General features: G+C 41.7%; 1 protein-coding gene across 4 annotated transcripts in view; it reads left to right on the forward strand.

Annotated features, from left to right (window-relative positions):
* macrod1 (mono-ADP ribosylhydrolase 1) overlaps positions 1 to 19228 on the forward strand; it is a 93489-nt gene that overhangs the window by 894 nt on the left and 73367 nt on the right. For all 4 annotated transcript variants that reach the window (XM_076104029.1, XM_076104028.1, XM_076104030.1 and 1 more), the window contains exons 2-3: positions 399 to 497; positions 1772 to 1879. In XM_076104029.1, the coding sequence (XP_075960144.1) occupies positions 399 to 497; positions 1772 to 1879 (207 nt within the window). The remainder of the gene's footprint in view (positions 1 to 398; positions 498 to 1771; positions 1880 to 19228) is intronic.

Genomic DNA, 19228 nt, shown 5'->3' on the forward strand with positions numbered 1-19228 from the left:
TATATATTATTATTTATAAAGCTACAAAGTAAATCACTAGGAATTATAAAAATGCATTTGGGCTGCAACTAATGGTCATTTAAATTAATAATCCATCCCAAAGGGATATCTATAAACTATATTTTGGTTGACCTACAGATTGAAAAACAATAGACATTAATTTAAGAATAATATGAGAAGAAGAACAGCAAGCACATTATTGAGTTTGAGAAGTTGCAGATATTTGGTGATTGTAATGAATAGAACAACAAACTGGGACTTCAGCCCGAAAGCTGCACAAAGACCAATAAGTACCTTCAGTGTACTATAATATATAATGTATATAAATAAAAAGATATTTATTTTTCATCTCGCTGACATGTTTACTGTCTGTCCTCTTTGTCCATTGTCTCTTTCAGACTCCTTGCTGTCTCTGTCTGTGAAGGACAGGCGTCAGCACTACAGGACGTCTAACTTTGTGTCACTGGCAGACGTGTCGGTGTGGACTCCCACTGCAGGTCAGACACCCAACATCAGTCAGAGTCGCTGTCGAGTTCACTCAGGGTTGGGCGGTAGTGCTGCAGAGACTTAACCGGAGAGATGCAGCGACACATAAATACTTTCACTAGTGGTATCAGATATTTGGTCAAATCACATCAAGAACATTTCCAAATTATTGAGCAACATAAAAACAGCTGGAGGCAACTCGCATGCAAAATGTAATATATTAATATGTAATGCAAGCTTTATCGGATGCACACAAAACAACACAATTGTTAAATAAAGACTAAAAGGCCATGTTGTTTATCGGCCGCCGTCCATTCGAGCGTACCCAAAGAGCACCTGTACGGACACCATCTCTTTATTTCTAGTGCCGTGTGCTGTAACCCTCCAACATTGCTGCTCCAGCTATAGTACGCATCTAATGACTGTGTTCCAGCCTTCTTCAGTAGCCTTGTCCACCACCAGATGCCCTCAGACTTATTCTCCTGTCCCAGTCATCTCACTCCCACATCCAGCAGCTCCCTCCTGCCCTGCAATATCCCCCGTCCCCTCAGTCCCAGTCACCTGACCTTTTCCCCACCCTCCTGCTCACCTGTTTCCACTTTCCTCATCACCCTTGCAGATGTTTCACCCCTGCAGATGTTTCCCCTGCCCCTTTCCCACTCGCTCCCTGCCATACCGTCAAAGTTGTGTGCTTTGTACCTTTGCTGTGTAGCCACCAGAACCCCCGACGTTGACCCTGCACCTGAACCTGCCACTTAGCCTACAGATACCTTCATAGTGGCAATAGCTCTGACACCTTGATATAAAAACTGAATAATCCCGTTAAGTAGATTTGTATCTCCGTTTTGTAACTGAATGTATAAATCTATTTGAAATGTATGTTCAGCGTTGACCATAGTATATTCAGCAGTACAGTTTTCACTGTGAATTAGAATAGAATGGCCTACAGCAACAATACACAATACTTCAGACCCATCAATTCAAACTGCTGTGATGACAGCTATTTAGAAATATATATATGGCCATATTCCGACCTAACAACTCCTTTTTAACTCAGTATATCCATAAACCAAGAACTGTTTTGTCGTTAAGAAGTCACAACAAATACACGCATCCTTTTCTATAACATAACATACAACTTTAGATACCACCAATTTAGAAATATATAAACCGTGTTATTGTTTTGATGCTAGGTATAGGAGCAAACCACCAAGACATATTCTTTATTCACGTTCACAAGGTAAATACAACTGATCCTGAGTCTGAATGTGTGTCTCATTATCAGGCGCCTCTGAACAAACTCTCTACCAGAGGAATGAAAAGTTTGACCAGAAGATTTCCCTCTACAGCGGTGACATCACCAAACTGGAGGTGGATGCTATTGTCAATGCAGGTATGTGTGTGGGTGTGAATGAGTTGAGTGTTTTTGCTTTAGTTGGACCAGTGTGTAGATTAGTCATTCAACATGGTCACATGATCAAGTCAAATGAAAACCCAGATAAAGCATTTTATTTCCTTTTATTTTGTAACGAGTAAAATGTGAAGAGGAAAGCCAACCAGTGAGGAAATATGATCAAGAGTTACGGATTAAAAAAAGTTGGTGCTAAAGTGAATACTGCGCCCAGGCTGCTGCATCGATGTGAATGTACTGTACATCAATTTAGCACAAAACAAGTGTGAGGGTGGTTTGTGCTCATTATGCCTCTGATGTTTTCTCAGTGTGTGGGAGGGACAGCTACAGGCTTTTACATGGTTACCAACAGGTTTGCATGGTGCAGTTTTCTTTAAAGTAGCGAGTACACAAGAATACAAGAGCACTAAAAGGGTTTAGAGTCGGAAGGATTTGCTGACTGGCTCCCCTGGAAACTTCAAAAGTAGGCAAAGCTACCTGAAAGCAGAGGTGGCTTTAATGTGAAGCCTCAGTACTGAACAGATTATGGAAAAACTGCTTTGAAAAGGAACTGTGTGAAATAACCAGAAGTGATTTTTAAAGGCCAAGAGAAACTCCTTGGTCAAATCAGCTGTCGGTGAATACAGCTAACCATAGTTTTATTTGGGTACCACACCAGGAGTGGTTTACAATACTCATTTTATTAAGAGACATTTGTTTACACACATCTGTTATTACAACCAATCATTTTTAACGAGGAGAACTGTCTTTTTTTAAATGATCTTCTGCAGAAAAATCAATGCTTATGAGGAAAAGGCATCTATTAATACTGAAATGTAATTATTCAGGCTTTCCATAGAGAAACCTTTGTGCTATCGGCCAGTTATACAATTACGAAAGCTGATACCAAGTTAATTATATCAGTATGTATACTGCATTAGTCTAACCTAATACATTTTGATTAAATGAGTCATATCATCACATTTTGTAAGGACACGTATACTATCTGGTCACATAACACACTTCCTCCCACCAGTTGTTTTCCAGTGCTTACCAGTGGGTTTAGAGCGTTTTGACCATTAGATGGAGCCAAAAGCCAGTTCATTCACTGAAGACCTTTTCCCACAAGGCTGTTTGTGCATTTGGGGGAAATTGAATCGGCGTGTTGGCACAGACGGTGCATCGGTGGAGAGTGAGGCAGGCCTAAATGATGCTTGATGATTAGGCTTTAGCAGAAAATGATAGATCTTCATTGGCAGCTGACTGTCAGCAGGTGTACGCTGTGCCAGCATCCAGTGAATATGTTGACGTTTCACTCTCATTTGTGGCATCACTGCGTGTGTGTGTGTGTTTGCAAGCATTCATGCATTTGCCTGTGAATTTTAAAGTCATTATGTGTGTGTACACGGTAAGTAATTGTAATTTGTCTCGTGTGTGTCTGTAGAGGCGACTTTGTGTGCCGTAGTGTGTTTTACAAGAGCTTTTTACAGAGTGGCACGATGCAAAGTAGCATGGAATTAACTAGAGGAAACGGCCAGTAAAGTGTCATTTAGCAGAGAGGACGAGGGAAGGTGAGGGAGGGAGGCTGAAACAACAACACAACGGCAGATGAGACACGAGACGGAGCGTGACAGACACTCAGCGCACCGACTCACAAAGATCGAGGGGAGAGTCTGGAGGAGTGAAAAGAAGAAGATAAAAGAGAGGCAGGGAGAGGACACGGGCTAGTATTTAAATCTCAGACTGCATTGCCATGGCAACAAGCAGGTACAGGGTACCCACGAAGGGGTTTTCGGTCAGCAGAGTTTGATCATCCTTCTCTGTGTGACTGACCTGCTGCCCGGCTGACTGTCTCCGTAGTCACTTCGTCGACTAAGCGCCTGACCTTTTCAGCCGATGACTAACTGGGTGACTAAGAGGCCTTCAGCGATGTCGGTCGCACTTAAAAAGATACGACATTAAAATTAAAGAGAGAAGCAAACAGACATCGACAATTATGAGAAGAGACGGTTAGTTATGCTCATTTAAAAAAACAAATTGCTTGCAAGCTTATCCTCCTGTTGCAGATCTAACGACAAAGCATGAGCAGCCAAATCAGCGCCTGTGGTTTTCGACATGTGGAGGGGAGTGTTGTGGATTCTTTTCTGGCTGCTATGAGAGGCCTTGAAGAATAATTTAGCTCATAACGCAGCAGACATTCAATTGAATCCAACTGCGGCCAATTATACGCTACACTGGCAGACGGGTAGGCATGGATCCACACCTACACCTAATATAGATGTGGATACATGCAGATACAGACACAGAAGCACCGGAGACCTGTGATTGAACAGGTGGAAACCAAGTAAATTGCTGCTCCACCCTGTTCCCTCTTCCTTCCTTCCTTCCATCAACACTGACTGATCAGGTAAGGAGGCCGTTGCAGGGAGGCTGGGCAGCCGCTGTTTGTCGTTTGTGTCGCTCTCAATAAAGATCGGATTTACAGTAACTCCACTCCTCCCCCTTCTCCTCCTCTTCTCCTCCCCTTCCTACGCCCCCCCGTCCCTCCCTCCCTCCTTCCTTCCACACTTTTACAGCCCCTGGCTCCTGCCCACTCCTATAAAACACTACAAACATAAAAACCCACAAGCACTTAAGAGCCGTCCTGGTGAGGAGGGTGGGGGGGGGGGGCATTGGGGGGAGGAGACGGCGGATAGAAACATTCTCCTCTTTACACCCCTCAATCACTCCGTCTGGAGAAGGAGAGAGAGATGGAGGGGAGGATATATTGTCTCTGATGGGCTAGCTGATTAAGATGGATTGCACAATGAAATGTCTTTGGAGTGATGAGTTCTTGGTGTGTGTGTGAGTGTGTGTGTGTACGACGTCTCTGCAACTAACTTTGCATTAAAACCTTTTTTCAAATTGATTAAATGCAAATTTGCTTAGCTCTACTGAGCTGCATTTTCACTCGCAAAAGTTTTATTCCTCATTTCCATTCCAGCACTCTCAGCCGCCGCCGTGTTTATCGCGTTTGACATTAAAAGCCATTCATTTTTTCCTGCGGAGAGTTAAAATTTAATTGAAAAAGATTTAAAAACTTGACATATACTGTAAGTTCTCTCAGTAGTTTTTGTGAAGTGTTCCTTTCTTTTCCAGTGGAGCAAAGTCCATGAGAGTAAATGCAGCGGCAAAGTCTGCTGATAAATCTTTCAGGCTAGACTGTAAAAAACTGTCCCTAAAATTAAGCCGCGCACCGTCAAGTGATAAAGAATATTCTGGTCCTATCGCAGTCTTTAGAGCTTGAACTACTTGTCATCGTCACAATTTCTGCTTGCTGAGAGAGAGAGAGAGTGTGTGTGCGTGTGTGTGTGAGATTATGCGATTAGTCAGAACTAACACCGTTTCACATCTTTGTTTGGATGTGTTGACAAGATTACATACGTGTATTTCTGCATGATTACACCTTTTCACAGCTACACCTGCTTGTGCCAGAATAAGACAGCGCACATGAACCTGGTTCTGTGAATGTGTGTGTGTGTGTGTGTGTGTGTGTGTGTGTGGTGCAACGTCTGGAGGGGCGGTGTGCGAGTGCCGTACTTTTGCATGTGATTTGAGTGCAGGTGTGCGACATGTTTGTGTGCACATGAGATAGGGTCTCCCAGGTTTCCCTCTGCAGGTCAGAGATAAAGCTGTTGGTTGGCGCTGGAAACTCACTCACCGTGGCAACAGCTGAGGGATACAAGATTAGAGCCAATAGTTTTTCTGGCCTGCAGGTGCAGACAGGATGTGTGTGAGAGCGAGGGTCTGTAGACTACACCGTAACTTCCTGACAGATAAGAAACCTAGAAAGAGAGCTGGACGGATGAGGGGAAGGACAGCAGGGGCGGTGTGTTGACAGACAGGAAGGAGAACGTGTAGGTGCAGCAACACTTTGTCTCACCTACAGATTCCACTGAATGCGTCATTTTACCGTCATTGTGACGTCGGCTTTTAAAAGGGACCAAGGACGAGAGTTTTTATCAGAGAATCCAAGCACAAACAAGCCGGTTATGACTCACGGGAGACTTGGAAAGCTTTGTGATATTCACAGGATTAACTCGCTGATCAGAGCCTAATAATGAACGTTTGGATGTGTAGTCGATAAGAAGGTCCAAGTTTAAAGTCAAATGACGTATAGACATCATCACAAACGCGTCATATTCGTGAATACATAAGACAACGCTGATCATAAAATCAGCCTCTTCTGCAACACCTGAATTTGTCTGAAGAAACAGTAAAACAAGGTGCTTTATTTAAAATGCACCAATCCAATAGTGACAATGAAGCAGGCAAACATGAACATCAAACCAACTTCGTCTCATAACTGGTGATTATCAAACTGACTTCAGCCTGGATACGGTCTGATTAATTATTGCAAAGTGAACGTTCAACGATCAGTCATTAAATATGAGGCCTTTGCTGCGTTTTCCCTGAAGCCTAAAGAGTATAATATTACATTTCATAAAAATGTAACTTCTAACACTAAAGGAGGTGCTCTTTATTTCAGCTGAGGTGCATGTCTAATAAAACACTGCGAGGGAAAATGCAACTGTTTGTCATATTTATTTAAACATAAAAAACACTAAATCAATAAACACTAACATTCACATATTTTGAATTGTGTTGCTTCAGGGGAAATACAGTAAGCATGAAATCACAATTTTAATTGACTGTTTCTTTTCCTCCTTTTCTGTTGTTTCACTCACTCACATTTTCAACATGCTTCTGTGAAGCGGTTTGTTTTGGGAACGTGGAAAGTTTTTCTGAGTGTTAACGTTTTTCTCCTCGGGATCTCTTCATAGCTTCTTATAACACGCAGTACTTCTCGACTGCCTGACAGATGTTTGATGTTTGCCTCGTTGGTTCCTCCTGGTGCTTGAGTTGTCAAGTGATGGCGCCTCGCTGCCTCGCTCCAGTTGTTTTAGTGGCACAAACTGCTGTTGTGAACGCGTTACAACATTTAAATGTCTTGTGCTTGAAGACAACTCCAATTTTTCACATCTAGTTTCCAAATAATTCAATTTATTATCAATAAATCTGCTGGTTATTTCCTTGTTAATTGATTATTAGTTTGTCCTGTAAAATGTACATGTATTGTAATATGTATTATCTTTTTAGAGCTGCAATAATACATCTTATTGATCGATTAGTTGAATTAATGGGCAACTATTTTCATAGTTGTTTAATTGTTTCAGTCATTTTTCAAGCAAAAATACCAAACATTCTCTGATTCAAGCTTCTCTGATGTGAGGATTTACTCATTTTCTTCGTCATATGTAACAATCAATTAAATGTCTTTAGGTTGTGAATGTTAGCGGAGGTGGCACGCCTGACATTATGTCACTTTGTATAAAATGTAAAGACTGACTGATCTGAAACCAATCAATGGTTAAAAAGTTGAATTCAACACATCAGTGCAGCAGAAACCTTCCAACGTCAACTTAGTGTTTCATTATTACGATGCTCTTCATGAGGATGGGTGTGTAGGATAAGCATCAATAATTGAACATCAGTGTTTTTTGAGCTTGGATGCTTCCTTCGTGTGCAATATACATCCAACCCAGCGGAGGAGCATCTTTTATTGATTCCAGAGGAGTCTGTGGTGGATGATGACCAATAGCTGTAGTGGGGTTTGGGGGTTATAGAGGATGAAGATGATGAAGGATCCGCAGCCTTGGGATGGCATGGATGAGTGCAGACAGACAGACATCGACTAGAACAGCTGGAGGAGAAAGGTGACAGAGAGGTGCTCAGTGATCGTGTTTGGTGATTGAGGATAAAACAGGCGACCTCTCGGTTCTGCAGGTAGAACCCCTCACAGGAGCATTACCCTACGGTGGCACAGCGTCACACTCCTTCTGCAAGGCTTCACTGATTCGGTGCTGACTTTGTCAATGGAGCTTAGCGCCCCGCTCGGCGCCAAAATCAGCCTGGCAGACATCCGTTTGTATGTGTATGGAAGATTGTCAGGCCTGACTTCTTGTAAATTGCTTCAGAGCAGCTAAAATTGTTTTTTTCAGATCTCACCTTAGCTGCATTCTCCTCATTTGACGGGAGTAATAGGGGACATAGTGTGGAAATCTTTGCATGCTCAACCACTTTATAAGGGATTTTCCAGCATCAGGCCGAGGATTAAGTGATTTTTGTCACAGATCTACTTTGAATGCCTCAGTATCTACTCCATTCTCAGTGCTTAAGCTGTTGATAGTTTGTTTTAAGTATGCACATCATGTAGCACTTATTAGAGAATAATCAAGTTGTAGCCAGCTGTAGCATTTTTTTCCCCCTCCCGCCTGAGGAATTAATGTTTTCAAGGCTGCATTTCAGACGGCTGCCACTTTTTCATCAAGTCACTTATCCAAGGTTTTAATCAAGAGGGACGTGTTGTTGTGATCCACCCAGCCTCCCCGGTGGTAACGGGGGTCAGAGGAGGTGATGGAAAGCCCAGGACGGAGACTGTTGAGGTCCCACAGGCTCCCTGTGACTCTCTGTGCTGCCGTTACCATACATCTGCCCTCGAGCTCTTGTCAGCTCCTCTTAGGTCAGGCTCATATTACAAGATGCAAAATGTCACACCAAGTTTGCTATCGCACACAGATATTTCACGTGTGTGTGTGCGCACTCTGAGAAAACCTCAAAACAGATATTATAAAGTAAGTAAGTGTGTGTGTGTGTGTGTGTGTGTGTGTGTGTGTGTGTGTGTGTGTGTGTGTGTGTGTGTGTGTGTGTGTGTGTGTGTGTGTGTGTGTGTGTGTGTGTGTGTGTGTGTGTGTGTGTGTGTGTGTGTGTGTGTGTGTGTGTGGATAATGAGTTCTTAAATTAAAGGAAGATGAAATATAACTTTCTACCTCCTCTCAGCCGACCTTTCTGCTTCTGTAAGAATTCATTTAGAGTTGTATTGTTTACCCGAAAGTCAATTGGGTTCACATGCTGCTGCTATGAAGCAGAACGGGTCACAGATCCCTCATGAACTGCACTGCTTCTCCCTGCCGTGGTAACAGTACTTCCTTAGCTCTAGTTCCTATAGAAGTATCCCCACTGCGCTGACTTTGTGTTTTGTGAAGCAGCGCTAATGGACATGTTCTCACGATATGCCTGTCAACTGTCCGCACACACATGCACTTACGGAGGCAAATTGGCTTTGCTGATGCTGCCTCAGTTTTCAGAATAAATACGATGTGCTGTCAAAACTTAGCCCTGCCATGATCACCTCACCGCTCTACCAGCCACTAAAAAATACAGCGGTGGGCATCGAGCAGCGTGTGACGTTAACCCGTTTTTATCTTTAGTGGAAAGAGGATTTGCTCTGCAAAATCCAATAACGGAGTGCATGGGGAAAATCCATCTGAGTGAAATCTGTATAGATTTTAATCAGTGGGGTCAACAGTAAGCAGCGATAGGCAGGGTCAAAGGCAGGGACCACTACTTATGGAGTACCACAAAGAATACTAAAAAGGTCATATAGATTATGAAAAATGTGTTTTTTATTGTGAAAAATATGTCTTTGTGAAAGGGAGCAGCTGGCTTTTAGTGCAGAATTAGATCGTTCTCAAATTGAGAACATTTATATTAGCCAGTAGGCCTTTACAGTTGTTTTCATTGTTGATTAATCTGCCGAATGCTTTGTTTGATTGAGCTTATACAATTAAAAAATGTAAAAAAAAAAATGTTCAGGTACACAATTATTAAAAGAAAAATGTACTTCACGTGTCATTATAGTCTTATAGTATCATGTAAGATTGTACTATTATTATTATGTTAACATTTAAATGTTGTTGCTGGATGAGATGAAGCTAATTTTAACTATACTCTCAATAATGTTGGGTATTTTAATCTATAACAATGTACCATATTTTACAAGTTAATGATCTTTTTTGTTTGTAAAATCATGACCTTTAAAGGAGCTTTTATAAAGGTTCCACCTGGAACCCTTTCAGAGGGTTTTACCTAGAACCCAACATAAAGGGTTCTACATAGACTAAAACCATCTGTGAAAGCTTCCACCCTGTGAGAGGTTCTATAGAGAACCCTTCTATGGTGTGATGGTTCCACCTTGAACCCTCTCCGGAAGTTCAATATCCAAACACTTTCTACCTTCTAAGCGTACCAACACACACAAAATGGAAATATGCACACAATTCTGAAACATAGTATACAATGGAGAAACACTGTAATACAGCACTTTTTCGTCACTGCGGACACCCAGTCCATAATACTCCAAATGCATAAATATTGCAATTCTTTAATGAGTGGGCCATGGGCTCGATCATCATTGTGTTATCTCCTTAGGCAAATGAAAGTGACTTAATTAATTTAAATGAAAATCTTCGAGGTTGCCACTTTAAGTACAGTGAATAAGTAAATAGAAGTAGGCAGGCAGGTGGAACAGGAGGGCCTGATGCTAAAACAAAAGTCCAATCTATTCCCTAAGTGGCCTTTAATTAATGATTGAGCTGATGACGGGAATGAGGGGCAGGTAAAGATCAGGTGAGTGGAGAAGGATGGGAAGAGCTAAGGACCACAAGCAAACAGGCAATGGGTAAGATATCATGACGGCTGTCAAACTGCTTCATTTAGCTAAAAAACAATATTCAGTTCACTATCGTGTCAGACAAAGAAAAGCTGGAAACCTTCACATTTCAGAGCCTGGAAACAGACATTTTGGGGTATTATCTAAACTGTAACCAATTAATCAAATGAAAGAGTAATCCATTAATACGTGCTTAAAGGCTTGAGTCTGTAGCAAAGTCGCTTTACTTCTGTAGTGTCGAACCACTGGGCGTCATCTTTGATTCACAGCCACAGACGGCAGTGACGGGACCTTTAAGTTACTGCATTTAATGTGTAATCAAAGCTACTCTCTCAACCACTAATGCACTTCAGTATAATATTTTTCTTCTGTAGTGAAGACTGGACTTTAAGGAAGCTGTGCATATTAAAAAAAAGTTTCTTTAAAGACCCGTTAGTGTAGAATAAATAAAAAGGAAATTTAATATTAATAGAATAGCCTGTCACTGAAGAGACGTGCTTTCTATAATTACCTTGGTCCCTGTACAGTAATATTGCTTCTGAAGAGACCTCATATCTAAGCTATAGTAATCTTCCTCTCCGTTTGTTTTGAGGTTTTTCACTTAATCCTCCTTATGATTTAAAAATACATAACGAATGAACAAAAAATTGCTCACAAGTGGCTCACTTTTCTTGGTAATGTAAATTAAAGGATGTAGGCGTATTTAATATCTTAAAGGCTTGAAACAATCTAAGGAATCAGGGTCTATATGCTTCAAATTCACTTTAAAAAGTACACAAAACTGTTTGTGACTGACACGTAATTTAATGTTCAGCTGTAGATTTCTGCAGGTTTTTTTAAGCACGTTTTTGAGGTTTCTTAACACGCACACTACAAACCCTGATCTTGTCCGAGCTTAAATCTTTGGCGCTTGTATCTCAGACTTTTCATCACTGCGCTGAAGTCACGTTATGTCCACTCTGTCCTCTTGTGTCTGTGTCTTTGCCACGGGCCACGTTTGGAGGCTGCAGTGACTCTGAATTGGCCGCAGCATGAATTTCGCCCAAGTTTTTCCAGTCTAGATCTGTCAGAGTTAATTACGTTACAACTGTCAGAAAGACCACTTTACTGGTCATTTGGGCAGCAACATTAATGCTCTCTGTGTGCTGAAAAATTTGAGCTTTCAAGGTTCAGTGCCCGAATTTCCGCGGGACGCTCTGATGTCCAGTTTGTGTCTCAATTTTGAGTGGGAGGACGGAGGAAAAGCTATGATTCTTTACGGTACATCTCCAGAGTTTCGTCCTCTCCCTTCCCCGTTCTTTTTCTTTACCGCTTCCATTAAGACATCATTGCAGGGATGTGACCCGAGAGGAGTGAGACATTGGCATTAGACAAACGGGCCTCAGTTTACAGCTTCAGATTGATTTACACACTGACATTGAGAAGTTAACATACCCTTGGAGAGTTAATCCCTAATGTTGTCCGGGTCAGTAAATAAACGGAGAAAGAAAAGCTAAACTGGAGGAGTTTGCAGAAAAGCTCATTCGTGCTAATTATTTCTCTCCCACCCCTCCCTTGTTAAAAGCTTTCCCACCCCTCCAATCAATTGCCACTTTAGTGAGCAAGAAGGGATGGAGGAAGTGCGAGCGTCATTAGCCTGATTGGGCCGATGTGGGAGACTGAAGGAGATGGAGTGAGTGAGGGAGTAAAAGAGGAAAAGGAGTCAGCTCGATCATCAGCACTTGGCCCATCAGAGCTTCTGTCATCAGGACAAGTGCTACGATCAAACGTGTTGCTTTGTGGTGCACCGTTGTGACTCCTTCTAGGCCCGGGAGAGGATCCTCCTTATGGGAAGCTGTTGCTGGATTTACTTTAGCCATCTTGCTCCCTCTACGGTAAAGACGGTCCATCTCAACGCTGGACCGACGAGGGATTTCACCTGAAATAGATCGTCCAAAAGTGTACACAGAAATGTTTACATCTGTTCTGAATGACCGCCGTGGCTGCAGACCTGAATCTCAATCTAGTTCTTGCTCCTACCAACTGCCACAATAGCTTCCATGTCGACTGGACTGACAGATTCGTCGCTTAGAGCATAACCTCACCTAACAAGAAATCGGCTAGCATAAGCACGAAGTCAGGCTGAATGAAGAAAGTGCAGCGGCAGTTCGGTCTGATTATCAGGCTACCGACACACTTCCTGTCGGCATCCCACTGCCCTCCTGATCTCTGTCCAACCCTGCGTCTTTTTGTGACTTTGTTGTTGATACACATTATATTTGCTACAACAACACACACTTATGGACAGTCTGTCCTCAAAGGCACAAAAAGCAACTTATAGCGTGAGGCATGAGAAAACGGTGTTAAGAATTCAAATCCTACTTAGCGTTACCACTGGGGCTGCACAATCAATCAAGATTTTATTTAAATCATAGTTTGGCTTACTGCAATTATCATATCATGTCCTGGCCTATACATGTCATTTTTCTACAGACTTGATAAAACATCCTTTTTTAGATCAGATCGCCGCAAAAATCCCACCATAATCATTTTAATATGATCTTCCACGTTTGTCCCTGCAGTGCTTTAGAAAAAATTCAAATCAGTGTGTTTCAGATGCTGTCAGACGAGCCGACAGGCCCTTCATTTGACGTTCAAAATGTCTGGCTAAATGTGACCGGTCCTCCGAGGTTGTGACAGCGTGACAATAATGTGCAGTTTGTAAAGCGGCCAACTGTCAGACGTGTATGTCTTCCCTTGTGTGGGGCAGAGTTCAATTTTCTGTGCTGTCTCACTTAATGCAGTCCTCAGTGTAGCAATAATCGTTTGCATTCCCAGTTCTTTATGGCAATAATAGTGCACCTTTTTCCAAATATTGGCTTTTAGTGCCAGTAATCAGCCGAGCATTAAGTCTTTGGCTGTGCCTCCAAAGTCCTCGTCTCCTTGGCTGGTCAGGTCGAATACAAGAAGCAAGTTAAGTGCGTCCACAATCACCTGATAAATGGCTGTTTTTAATGAGTTTATCAACCCTTGAGGATTGATGTTATTCATTTAGACTTTTGGCTTTTGAATCCAAAATCTGTTTCAGTGAACCGGCCGTGCAAGCGATGTTGACTAGAACTGAGACACACAAGACGGAATGAGAAGAAATTAGATGTGGAAATTAAAAGCACATTGGGGGAAGATTATCCTCATTGTGGGCAGTGTTATTTTAATAATAAAGTGTAATGCAGCCTGACAAAAAGCCGCCACTTTCTCTCATCTTAGCAATCATAGCTTAGTGAGCAAAGTACAAAGGGCGTATCATTGGAACCTCCAAAATGGGCTTTAATCTAACCCAGAGTCCTCTTCCCTTCTCTCCACCAGCAAATACATGGGCCCCGGCATTATCTGCTCACATGTCCTCATCAGACGATGCTTTTGTCACATAATCACACACCCGACACGGAGAGAGTACAGCGAGTACACACTGCACTGAATTACCATCTTGTAATTGCGATCTATCAGACATTGTTGTGAAGTGGTGCCCGATGAGCATGTTGCCGGCCCGGCTGCATTATCAGAGCTTCGGAAATGACAAGACTATTTATAGGGACTGTTTATCCACTTATCCTGTTGTCGCCATTGTCCACGGGTGAGACCCGGCCCGTCGGAGAGGTTGATCAATCAGCGCATCGGTTTGTACAGAATCTGATGTTCGCTGAAAGCGGACGGTGAAGTGGTGGATGTAGTGCATGGAGGTAACAGAGTGTTTCCAACGTCGTGTTCAGCTTCTCAGTATGTTATAAGTCCTGTGCAGAGAGAATGAACATGTGGTTGTAGCTTTTAATGCACAGTACATTTTACTGTCACCCATTTACCTGACTTATATCCTAGCTACAGATTTATTGAGCTGTGAAACTGGTAATCCGTTCAACTAGTGCCATTTTATTTAAATTATTTTAGTTAAAGCATGATATTTTGTTTTGTAAATCCCCTGGTTAACATTTCTTTTTACACCAACAAGAATATTTTAATTCACTTTTAATACCCTGATGATTAAAAATGAAGAATATTTATTCCTGAAATTACAATTAGTTGTTTGGTTCCTGTTGTATATGAAGTAAACTGAAAGCAAAGTGTAGGTGAATTTCTGTCATAAAAATTCAAGGACACCGAGATGCATTGAGATACAAAGGACACCTCAATCTCAGTAACGTCGAGCAGAGAAAGGATTTATTACACCCTTTACTCTCTGTGTCTTCTGCAAGATCAACAGCATGTGATGGGTTTCTTGTCTCCTCATGCATGAGCCAGCCAGTTATCTGCGAGTGTGTTTGTGGGTGTGTTGTTAATCTTTGCACTTCATTGTGTGGGTGTGAGTATTGTGCGTCGGTCTCAAAGTTTTATTAAAGGTTAAAGTTGATATTATATTAAAAATCCAGATTTCACATGTTTATGATGAGAAAGTTCTGCAAAGTTGAAGGCTGGTGTTTTTCTATATTTGTATTTATTGCCTACAAATCCCATGAAACGACCAAAACCAACAGAATGCCATTGTGTCTCTTTTTGACTTTCAACCTGTGGATGTCACTCTGCTCTGAGCCTTTTCATTCATACTCAAGACATCAGTCTTTTAAAACCAATGTATACTTTAATTATTAAAAAGGCCAAATCATTTCAGAAAAAAGATGGTCATGTAGTTTTTAGGCAATGATATTGTTCACATACTTTAAACACATTACATGCACAAATATTTTTGATGAAGATGCCTTCTCTTGTTTTTTGTTTTTTTAAAGAATCGTGGGGTAATTACTGATCGGGACATTTTGCATTTGAAAAGTAAAGTTAATGCTTTTTGGTGGGAAAAACTATGCAATGCAGACTGTTTCTACATTTCCTCAAACATACACAATTTCAGCATTTTTCTACTGTAATTTATTTCTTTATTGGCCAACACATTCGCTGATACGATACGTCTCCAAAAACCTGATCCAACCTAATATCAGCCAACATTTTGTTCTTCATCTTTTTCTTTTATTAGTATTTTTTGGGCACGGTTTGCCTTTATTGCCAGGTTCACAGTTGAAAGATAACCGGAAATGAAGGGATCGAGATGAGATCCAACAACAAGGTGCCGGGCTTTATTCGAACCAGGGATGTTTCATTCATTTTTGGCACCTTAAGCCCTGACTTATCATGTTTCTTTAAACAGTTTTTGGATAACAATGGAGGTATATGGCATGAAAAGAAAATAATAGAATGTCACCTGCTTTATATTTTTATTGTTTGCCGCCATCCAAGTCTTATAAATTGGAGAGAGAGCAGCAAATAATTTACAGTTGATTAATGGTTGTGAAATATTTGTCGATGTTTTTTTACATGCGTCGTTAAATGATGCAGCCTTGATCCAACAGTGCATTGTGTGTGCTGGACCTCTGGTGTGATCACAAACCACTCTGTGGAATTTTGAACCAAGCTAATGAATAATTTACTGTGCTCCCAGAATTCATTTATTCTTTTGGCTGCGATGTGTCTGCCTCTGCTGAAGAAAGGCCAAGAGTCGGTACTCCTGAGAAATCACAAGTTGCCTTAACTACGAGTGCTGCGGTCTCGGTGCGGTCCACAGTGTCGAGCCCCGGAGAGGCGGGCAGTAAGCCGACCGTGAGTGAAGGCTGAGAGTTCTGGAGGACCCCCACGCCTGAAGCGCTCCTCAGCTCAGAGTTGTTCCTCTTCACTTTCCACTTGAAGGCAGGTGATGAAACTGAATGCCAGACGGTTTATCACGTGAAGAGCAGGAATCCATCAACTATTCACTTAATGCCAGTCTCAAAAATAAGGCAACTTGAGTTTATAAATGCTTTTAATTTTCTTTAATTTCTTTTTTCCTAAAAGCAAGGTTACAAAAAGATCCAGTGGTGTAAAGGCTCATAATTAAGCTAAATTAAAAGATTAAAAAAACACACAAGGCTGGGAAATTGAATAGAGGACAATTGCAGTACAAGGGCAATTTTGTTATCTTTTTATACGCGCTTTCAGCGTGGTTATGGCAGGAGGTTTTTTTTTTGCTTCCATCTCACTCGCGTCGTCTTGCAGAGGCACTAAAGTGTCTCTCTCTCTCTCTGACAGACAGCATAATGCATACAGATGGTGTCGTTATAATCCCCCAGAGGTTGCCTTAGTTCCTTCTCTGCCTTGTTTCTCTCCAGCGATGTCCCCTCCATCCATCGCTACTGTTGTTATTGTTGGATCGGTCCATACCTCTGAGGTGTTTCACCGGTTTCTTGCAGTGTGTGTGAAGAGAAACGTGTCAGGGCGTTTGTTATGCAGCGCCGCAGTACAGTGGGACCACCAGTCCCCTGTCACTCCAAGGTGTACAGGTTTGTGTCCATCAACCACGACTGGATTTACAGATGAGGTTGTGATTTGGGGTCAGAGGGTTTCTTTCTGTGAGATATTGTTTCCAGTTTATTAATGCTGTTGATGCATGCCGTATGTGTGATTCAGATATGGACCTTCTGACCGCACGCAGGTGTGTAGCTGTTGCTACGTGCCGCTGTGCACTCTAATGTCCATATACCGCATCTGTTTATGTCTTTCTCCTCTGTGCCCTTTGCTGCTCAATCTGCAGTCTGAAACGAACAAGAACTGATTGCAGCTTACAGTCCACAGTTTGATTTTCACCTGAATAACAACTGAAACTTTTAGGAACATTTGTATGTGGGGAACAAAAAAACCCCATTGTGGTGTGGAAATTATTCTGTTCTGTTGTGCATAGCTTGGGTAATGTATATATATTCATGCATACATTTCTCCAAATGCATGTATTTATAGGAATGAATTGACCTTTTGCTAAAGAAGCTTATAATGCATGCAAACAATGGAAGGCAGTTTATCGTGCGACGCTTTACATCACTCTCAACAGACCCTGCGGTGAAGAAAACAACGAGTTTGGACTTTAAAATGCAACTGACCATTTTATTGCAAATTGGTGAGTTGGACTCAATTGTTCAAGAAATAGAAGCAAGGTATTCATGAATAGATTGAATTAAAAGGAAAGGTGTTGAAACTAAAGACACTGCTGTTGCGCAATCCATGTGGAACGTGTTTGATATCTTGAGCATGTTTTACTATTGCAGTCACACAATGGAGGCATATCTGGAAAATACACTTTGATCCCATTTGTTGCTGTGCTCAGGCACATTTCAGACTCAACGTGCTCGAGTCTCTGAGGATACATCTTTTTGTTGGGTGTAATGTGAATAATTAAGCTGGAGATGATAATGGACTGCGACAGTGAAAGGCCTCTATAATGACGGATGAGAACTCGGGGCATTGTTGGTAAGAGCACAGACGTGGAGATACAGCTGCATCACATTTAGAGCACACACCCAGACCTGTAATCACAAATCCTTTAGATACACATTAATATCAAGGCATTTATTTTATCTCCCTGTCATACACAGACACACTGTGCAAAAACCCATTTCCGTCTACAAACAGTACATTTCTTTCTGACCCTCTCCTTCACAAACACCCGACACAAGCAGTTACTCCAAGATGGACACTTATACACTCCCCCGCTCGTTATATTGATCCATGCTTACACAAGTATTAGCACTCACTTGGAATGAGATGCATGTCTTCAGAAGCACGGAGCAGAAACGCATCCACACACGCACGCACACACACACACACACACACACACACACACACACACACACACACACACAGAGTTTCTCATGTTGCTTGGTGAAACATGCAACACACGCTAACACCCAAACCTCTCAGGATGACAACACATGCGCCCGCTTTGGGCTGGCAGATTCCACCATATCCAAACGGAGCCACTGATGTATTCATCCCAGTGTGTGTGATTTAACGAGGTCCACTCCGTCTCGTCATAACATTTCCATTGATTTTCATTTTTTTTTTTCAGCCATCCCAGTGCATTATTTGATATCTCCAGCCTTTGTTTAAGATTTAATGAACTCCAGACACACACACACACACACACACACACACACACACACATAAAGAAAACTCTTGAAACTACTTTTCCTTTTAGAAGTCTTTATTCATCTGTGTAGAAAAAAAGATGATAAATGGAATAGCGTTTTGCACCCATTTTTATGTTTATACATAAGAGTATTTTTTTTTTATTATCACGTCTGAGGGTGACATTTTTAATGGCAAAAAGATTTCTGCACAGAATGACAGGAAGCTTCAGTGCACTTAAAAAAAGAAACAAAAACAAATGCTGCAAAAAATAAAAACAACCCTAAAAAAACCCACACCGAGCTCGTCCAATATTACTGGTGCACAGCAACACAGGTTGGAAAAGAGAACGAGAGCTACTGAAAGTAAGAGAGCGCTCTCTCCTTTTATATCACTAATCTCCATCCTTCCCTCTCCGGCCTCACTCTTTAGTTCTCGTTACTCTCTCCTCGTCCTCTTTTGATCTCTGGCTGTTTGTTAGCGTTTCCCTTCGAAGTTCCTCCTCCCTTAAAGTATATTAGTGGGGTCAGTGAGAGGCAGAAAGCCGGTGCCGCTTCCCGCTTCATGCAGTGTGTACATGTTTGTTCGCCTGTTAAACTGCACAGTGTAGCGGTCAGGCTGTGTGTCCATGCTGTAGTGTGGCCTAAAACAGGACGACCTAAGTAAAGGAAATCTCTACGGAAGGCAAGTTTTAGACTTTTATTCAGGAGAATTTAAAATATCATTTTTTTTTATAATAACTGGAATGTGTATTTGTTTAACTTTGCCCAATAAACATGAAGTTGAGAAAAAAAATGGACGACCTGAGTAAACTAATGGAGTCGACTTCCTACTCACAGAATGCA

Source organism: Anarhichas minor, unplaced genomic scaffold (assembly GCF_050575085.1).
Source record: "Anarhichas minor isolate MPS153535 unplaced genomic scaffold, ASM5057508v1 ptg000028l, whole genome shotgun sequence".
NCBI lineage: Eukaryota > Metazoa > Chordata > Actinopteri > Perciformes > Anarhichadidae > Anarhichas > Anarhichas minor.